The sequence below is a fragment of the Leucoraja erinacea genome, unplaced genomic scaffold (assembly GCF_028641065.1).
Source record: "Leucoraja erinacea ecotype New England unplaced genomic scaffold, Leri_hhj_1 Leri_62S, whole genome shotgun sequence".
Classification (NCBI taxonomy): domain Eukaryota; kingdom Metazoa; phylum Chordata; class Chondrichthyes; order Rajiformes; family Rajidae; genus Leucoraja; species Leucoraja erinaceus.
The window spans coordinates 447,695-456,401 of NW_026576542.1; the positions used below are offsets into that span (position 1 = coordinate 447,695).

The 8,707-nt window shown below is 43.8% G+C and overlaps 1 protein-coding gene across 1 annotated transcript in view; it reads right to left on the minus strand.

The window, feature by feature from the left end:
- Nucleotides 1–8,707, minus strand: part of babam2 (BRISC and BRCA1 A complex member 2) — a 181,321-nt gene that overhangs the window by 167,024 nt on the left and 5,590 nt on the right. The window contains 1 exon segment of the mRNA XM_055631039.1: nt 8,251–8,327. Within this exon segment, the coding sequence (XP_055487014.1) occupies nt 8,251–8,327 (77 nt within the window).

The window sequence follows — 8,707 nt, forward strand, 5'->3', positions numbered from 1 at the left end:
GTTGCCTCCCACACTCTAAAGACATACAGGTTTGTTAATTGTTTTCGGAAAAAAATAAATTTGTAAATTGTCCCTAGTTTAGTTTATTTTAGAGATACAGCGCGGAAACAGGCCCTTCGGGTCCACCCCGACCAGCGATCTCCGCACACCAACACTATCCTACACACTAGGGACAATTTTTACATTTATCAAGCCAATTAACCTACAAACCAGTATGTTTTTGGAGTGTGGGAAAAAACCGAAGATCTCGGAGAAAACTCACGCAGGTCACGGGGAGCACGTACAAACTGCGTACAGACAGCACCCGTAGTCGGGATCGAACCCCGGTCTCCAGCGCTGCATTCGCTGTAAGGCAGCAACTTTACTGCTGCGCCACCATGCCACTACTGTGTAGTAAAAGTGCTCGTTTACGGGGTGATCGCTGGTTGGCGTGGACTTAGTGGGCTGAAGGGACGGTTTCCGCGTTGTATCTTTAAAGTAAAGTAACCTGAAAATCATTAGTTAAATCAACGTGTGCAATCCAGCAGGAGGAACTGGGTGATCAGGAGTGAAACAATGAGCAATTTGCTGCTCCCAACCCAAAAGAGTGTGTGGCGCCATTCAGTGAGATCACTGCAAATTTTCTATCAATCCGCCAGATTGCCAAATGACTTGTAGAAACAAGAAACTGCAAGCGACAGAACACAAGGTACTGGTGTAACTCTATAGGTCAGGCAGCCAAAATGTAGAAAGAAAGAACTGCAGATGATGGCTTATACCTAAGATAGAGGGGGGGGAAGAGGAAAGAACTGGATGCGAGAAAAGACCAGAACAAATTAGAACCGGCGACAAATGACCTGAAGAACATGGATAGGTAAATGACTTGTTCTCCGATTTGGCAGAGGTCCAAATTAGAGAAATATCAAAGTTGGCAGCTCTGAGTAATAAGCGTACACATCAGTCCTATATGGCCGTTACTTTGTCCAGGGACTGCCCCCAGTTCAGGATTTTAAGCAAGAAACAGCCCCTTGCCAGCAATCCTGTCAATCTGCCTCAGAATCCTCTGTGTTTCAATGAGATCACCTAATTATTCAGAACTGGGATAGGCTGATCTTACTTAATCTTTCTGAGTGAAGAGATATTGCAGATTTTCTGCAATTTTGCTTCTCCTTTAATTGTCCAATTGATTTTTGAATGAAGCTATGAAATTTCTTATTTCACACTGATGAGATCAAACATGGTTTCATTTCTTGTTTAAAACAAATGTTCATTTGGCAAGGAAAGCGGAAGGCTACAGATATTCTTAGGTCTGTACTAATTGATTATTTCCTGGTACATGACAAAGTTGTCCTCAACATTGCAAATTAGTGGCCTTTATTACTATTTTAAAATATTTTTTTGAATTCCATCTCAAATATTCATCAAGTTTGAGAGAGCGTAATAATTATGTATTCCTCCTATATTTTAAATGTTGGATTGGACATTGATTATCAACACAAAGTTTATAAAGGAGCACCAAATTTAAATTACCAGTGCTGCATATAAAGGTGCTGCATCAAAAGGTTATTGCAGAAACAAAAAGGTCATGTTGATGTGAAGTGTGGAGAGAAGATTGTGCTGTCTGTAACAGAAAAAAAGTTGGCATAAATGATATATTTTTTCAGGAAGTCAAGAGTTTGCAGTGAGTCAGGGGTTATGGGGAGAAGGCAGAAGAATGGGGTTGAGAAGGAAAAATAGATCAGCCATGATTGAATGGTAGAGTAGACTTGATGGGCCTAATTCTGCTCCTAGAACTTACAAACTCAGTGAGTGTCCCATGACAGGGGTAGGTGCAGGTTTCCTCAAGTATTTACATTATATGGTCAACTTGGAATGGTGAATAAGGATATGACCCAAAAGTAGCTAAGTGCTGAATCGCATAAGAGGAGAATATAATGGGATATACTTAGTTTAAGTGAGTGGCCTAAATGTTGCAAATGGGTATCAAATGGGAAAATGTGAAACTGCCTACTTTGGCAGAAAGGTACCCATGGTCACCATCACCAAAGCCAGATCAGCCTTCTCTTAGACTGAACCCATGGAAAGCTACTTTTCCAGATGGAGTCCCTGGCCACGTCCTCAGAACCTGGATGGCCCAGTTGGCAACAGTATGTGGACATCATTAACCTCTCCTTATTCCACCTGCCATCTTTTTTGCCTAGGTTGCCATCTACAATAAGACCAATCATCCCAGTTCCAAAAACAACATGGTAGTTTGCCTTAATGATTACCACCCAGGGACTCTCACATCTACATCATGAAGGGTTCCAAGAGGCTGGTCAAGGCAGGTGCCAACTCTAGCCTGCTAGACCATACGATCTGCCATGATTCATTGTAAGTTACCAACTGTTTCAACAGGTGCCATCTTGCTGGCCCCAAATTCATCCTTGTAACATCTGAACAAGGTCATGTAAACACATCTCCAAATTCCTGAACCTAGGACTCAGCAACCCCTTCTGCAATTGGATCCTTGACTTCCTGATCCAAAGACCACTCAGCAAAATAGGTGAAACATAGTGATCATCCCCAAAATTATTGCTCAATAATGTCTGTTCTCAGCCCCATGCTATTTTGCTTCTAAAAATGACTGTGTAGCCTAAATCTGCTCTAACTCCATCAAGTTTGCAGAAGACACAGATCACAAACAATGACAAGATGGAGTATAGGAAGGATTGAGAGGCATGGTGTCAACAACCTCTCCTTAAATGTCAGCAAAACAAAGGGGCTAGCTACCAACTTCAGAAAGTGGGGTGGAGTACAAATCCCAATCTACATCAATACCTATTAAATGGAGACGGTCGAGAGGTTCAAGTTGATAAGTTGATATCACCAACAGATTTATGTGGTCCATCGGCATTGGAAGCACACAAATACCTCTACTTCCTCAAAAGACTAAGGAGATTCAGCATGCCTCAAATGACAAATGATCAATGTCCATAGTTACACCATGTTAGGATGTATCACATCATGTTTTTGCAACTGCTCTGACCAAAATGCAAGAGTTTTTCCACTTGATCTTGGTGCACGTGACAATAATAAACTAATATCCCAGAACAGCATCATCACATTATGGAGACATGCAGCCTGGAAACAGCATCTTCAGTCCACCGCATGCATCTCTGCCAACTGTCAGGCATCCAACAACACTAATCCAATTTTCATTCTCTGATCCCTGTCAGCTTCCTTTACCCAAATACTTCTGCTCTCCATCCACACTAGGAGCAAATTAAGTACCCAATTAACAGATCAGCCAGCATATCTTTGGCAATTCAGAGGAAACTGGAAGACAGGCAGAACATGCAAACTCCTCAGGCAGCAAACCCCAGTTGCTCGAGTGTGAGGCAGCAGCACTAACCATTGTTTCACTGTGGCACCCACCATGCTAATAAAGAGTTTGAAGTGCATAGGAAACGGGGAAAGAAAATTAAGAATCTTTCAATGAACAAAAATCAAAGTGGTCCACTTATTCAATGGTGCACGAGTGCTGTACTTGGTATATTATTGGCAGCAGGCAAAAAAGTAGAAACAAAATTGCTTGTTAAAAACCCCATGATCAGAAATAATTATTAGCAGCTGACTATGTGCATGCAAGCCCATTTCATCAATCTGACCAGCTTTTCCATCTGCAAAATATCTATCCAGCAGCCAATCTGGCATCAACGATGTTTAAAACTTATACTGCAATGCCAAAAACATTTGTGGCAATCAGTGTGAAACGTATTGAGAATCCCTTCGGAAATCATATATCACACTATTAATGCAATCTCAAAACATATTCGTGTGAACCCATGTGAAACATATTGAGAACTCCTTTGGAAATCATATCGCAGAAAAAAAATTATAGATTAGTTTAGTTTCAATGAAAGATTTTATATATCTTAATGATTTCCAAATGAAGTGTGATAAAAATGCTGGAGAAACTCAGCGGGTGAGGCAGCATCTACGGAGTGAAGGACTAAGTGACGTTTCGTGTCGAGACCCTTCTTCAGACTGATGTGGGGGCTGGAAGAAGAAAGGAAGAGGCGGAGACATTGGGTGTGGGGAAGCTGGGAAGGGGAGGGGAAAGAGGGAGAAAGCAAGGACTACCTGAAATTGGAGAAGTCAATGTTCATACCGCTGGGGTGTAAATTGCCCAAGCAAAATATGAGGTGCTGCTCCTCCAATTTACGGTGGGACTCACTCTGGCCATGGAGGAGGCCCAGGACAGAAAGGTCAGATTCGGAATGGGAGGGGGAGTTGAAGTGCTGAGCCACCAGGAGATCAGGTTGGTTTTTGCGAAACGAGCGAAGGTGTTGGGCGAAGCGATCGCCAAGATACACTTGGTCTCACTGATGTAGAGTAGTTGACACCTAGAGCAGCAGATGCAATAGATGAGGTTGGAGGAGATGCAGGTGAACCTCTGCCTCACCTGGAAAGACTGCTTGGGTCCTTGGATGGAGTCAAGGGGGGAGATAAAGCGACAAGTGTAGCATTTTCTGCAGTTGCAAGGGAAAGTACCAGGAGAGGGGGTGGTTTGGGTGGAAAGGGACGAATTGACCAGGGAGCTACGGAGGGAGCGGTCTCTGCGGAAAGCCGAAAGGGGAGGAGATGGGAAGATGGGGCCAGTGGTGAGATTCCGTTGGAGGTGGCGAAAATGTCGGAGGATTATCTGTTGTATGTGGCGGCTGGTAGGGTGGAAGATGAGGACAAGGGGGACTCTGCCCTTGTTGCGAGTGGGGGGGGGAATGGGAAGTAAGAGCAGAGTTGCGGGGTATAGGAGAGATCCTGGTGAGAGCCTCATCAATAGTCAAAGAGGGGAACCCCCGTTCCCTAAAGAATGAGGACATCTCCGATGCCCTGGTTTGGAACACCTCATCCTGGGTGCAGATGCGGCGTAGAATGTTTACAATAAGTGCAATGTCAGGGTAGGAGGCAGAAAAAGATGTGCATAATTATTTGCATAAAAAGCTGTAAATAAAATATTCTTCAGGATGCACGTTATTTGGCAGGCTAGTGTTCACTGCCTATGTCCAACTAGTTTTTAGAAGAGATGGCAAAACAACTCATGCTGTTGGGAGTTATGTCCACAACACTATTGGGTAGAGAGCGCTAGTATTTTGGCCCTACGACAATGAAGGGATGGTAATATGTTCCCAAATAACGATGGTGTGTGATTTGGAAGAGACATGCAGATGGTGGTGGTCCCATGTGCCTATCGCCCATGTTCTTCTTGGTAGCAAAGGTCAAGGGTTTTGGAGGTGCTGTTATAGTAGTTGGGGCAAGTAGGGTCATAGAATCATACAGCATGGAAATAGGCCCTTCGGCCCAACTTTCTCACACTGATTAACACATCCCATCTACACTAGTCCCACTTGCCTGTGTTTTGCCCATATCCAGCTAAACCTGCCCTATCCATTTACCTCTCTAAATGCTTCTTAAATGTTTTTGATAGCACCTGCTACATCCACCTCCATCAGCAGCTCGTTCCTTATACCGACCACCTTCATCACCTTTTATCCCCCCCTTACCTTAAAGTAATTGTAGGTTAATGAGTCAATAGCACAACTGTGACCATTGTGTATTGGTGGTGGTGAATGGAATAAATATTTATAGTCAATGGGGTATAAATTAATTAGGTAGCTCTAAGTATATGTAAGAAGGAACTGCAGATGCTGGTTTAAACAGTAGACACAAAAAACTGGAGTAGCTCTCCGAAGAAGGGTCCCGACCCCAATCGTCACCCATTCCTTCTCCCCAGAGATGCTGCCTGCCCGCTGAGTTACGCCAGCATTTTGTGTCTATCTTTAGCTTTAAGCATGTGTTGTTAGATTTGGAATGTTGAAACCGCACTCATTCAGAGCAGTAGACAGTATTCCATCATCCTCCTTGCTTGTCCCTTGTAAACAATGAAAAGATTTGGGGATATGAGGGCGAGTTGCTCACTGCAGAATACTCTGCCTCTGTAATGCCCCCGTAGCCACAGTACATCCATATAACCATATAACAATTACAACACGGAAACAGGCCATCTCGACCCTTCTAGTCCATGCCGAACACGTATTCTCCCCTAGTCCCATATACCTGCGCTCAGACCATAACCCTCCATTCCTTTCCCGTCCATATAACTATCCAATTTATTTTTAAATGATAAAAACTAACCTGCCTCCACCACATTCACTGGAAGCTCATTCCACACAGCCACCACTCTCTGAGTAAAGAAGTTCCCCCTCATGTTACCCCTAAACTTCTGTCCCTTAATTCTCAAGTCATGCCCCTTGTTTGAATCTTCCCTACTCTCAGTGGGAAAAGCTTATCAACGTCAACTCTGTCTATCCATCTCATCATTTTAAAGACCTCTATCAAGTCCCCCCTTAACCTTTTGCGCTCCAAAGAATAAAGCCCTAACATTCAACCTATCTCTGTAACTTAGTTGTTGAAACCCAGGCAACATTCTAGTAAATCTCCTCTGTACTCACTCTATTTTTCTATCCGACTGGTTTAGTTAAATTGTGATCGAAGGCGATTCCTCTCACACCCTCAAACTTTGATAGCGGGGACTTGGCCAATTTAAGGGTAAACTGAACAGCTATTCAAATTTGTGGGATTTCAATAAAACAAAGCGCAAAGAATTTCTTGCAAAAACAGTTGAGAAATAGATTTAACGTTTTGTCAATTGTAAAAAATGTTTTTACTTATGTTAATAAGATCAAGAAACGCAAGAAACGCATCCGGTGGGCGGCGCGACTCTGGTCAGCAGCGGCCTCTGCAGTCTGTCCGCGTTTTATTATTTTCTGTCTGTGTTTTTATGTAGTTTTTCTTATTTTTTGTTGGGGTGTGTGTGTGTGGGGGGGACGGGGGGGGAAACTTTTTTAAATCTCTCCCTGCACGGGAGACCCGACCTTTTCTCGTCGGGTTTCCGTTGTCGTTGGGGCCGCATCCAGGAGCGGCCTCCAACAGGAAGAGACCGGGGACTCTGGTGCTACGACTCACCGTCACGGGGCTGGCCGAGTCCGGAGCGGGTGGAGGAGCGTTGCTGTTGCTGCTGCTGCTGCTGCGGCCCGACCGGAGAGTCGGAGGCCCCAACGGCAGGTCTGTGGACGGCGGCACCGGGAGCCCGCGGGTCCCTGGAGGGAGACTGCTTTTTCATAAACGGCGACTTCCCCCGCCCCGAGTTGCGGGGTTGAAGAGCTCCTGGAGCGGGGCCTACATCACTGCCCCGCGCGGCTTGGAATGGCCGCGGGACTCTCCGAGCGCACGCCGGGGGCTCTAACACCAAGACCCGGTGTGCGACCTTGCATCCCCCGGCGTGGCTTTAATGGCCGCGGGACAATCGCCATCGCCAGCCGGGGGCTTTGACTTTGACATGGGGGGGGGGGGGGGGGGGGGGGGGGGGGGAGAGTGCAGTGGAGAGATAAGTTTATTTGGCCTTCCATCACAACGATGTGATGGATGTTTATGTAAATTATGTTGTGTATGGGTCTATGTGTTTGTAATGTATGGCTGCAGAAACGGCATTTCGTTTGGACCTCAAGGGGTCCAAATGACAATTAAATGTATCTTGTATCTTGTATTAGAAATGCAGCATAAAGATTTCACAGGAACACAGAGACCATTTGGATATCTACCTCGTGGATTAATTTATTTGCTTTGAGGAAAAAGTTGAAGATAAACCAAAATGTGACAGCCCTTCCAAAAGAAGATACATGCACAATACTGAATCATCACGGTAGCTGCTGTAAGATTCTAAAAGCACAGCTAACAAACCCCAGCGCTTTCATAAACATTTGACTCAAAGTCTTCAAAGGACAATTCTCGTCCAGAGTTGGGTTTCCATGAGTTGAATTTGTCAAACCCCATTTCCCACATTTTGTCTTACTTGTCAATTTCAACAACTTCCACCTACACCTCAAAAATCTTTTTCAGCATTACATTTTAACGTGCATCATTTTCTTCTGCACTCCAGAGCCTTCAACTATCGCAATTTGACTACAATTTGGTCATGAACTCTTAAAAACCCTCATTTTAATGAAGCTTCCGAATTTTCGTAGCTCCAAAGCTGATGGTCAGTATTTATACTTTCTACATTAAGTGTGCTTTTTCTACAGGAATGCAAGTCAGTTTAAAAGGAATCATAGTTTTTGGACTATTCATGAATAATAAGCGTTACATAAAAGTCCCCACACATTCCCTGACATTTTATATTGATAATCGCTTTTAAAATGAAACAATTGCTGAATATAAAATAATTCTCACATTTTAGCGTCTCTCCGGCATATGGAATGTGCAGCTTAAACCGGTCGCAACAGGGTCCAGGTGTTAATGATGTGCATCTGAAAGGAAGGACCAAAGACCAATTTCAAAAGAAAAATAGAAAACAATTCCTGATAACATTCATACCAGCTATCAGGAAAATAACTGCAATCACAATTCCAGAAGTTTGTTCAGAGAAAATCCAAATGATTTATTCAGTTAGTATAAAACCAAAATGAAAACTTAACAATGTCAAATTGCATAGGGACATGTTTTTTTTTTTTACTACATCTTCAATAATACAATACAATTATATTAGGTTTCATAATATAGTCATTGAGTGATACAATGTGGAAACTGGCCCTTTGTCCCAATTTGCCCACACCAGCCCAATATGTCCCAGCTACACTAGTCCCACCTGCCTATCCCTCCAAACCTGTCCTATCCACAAAATCTGTAC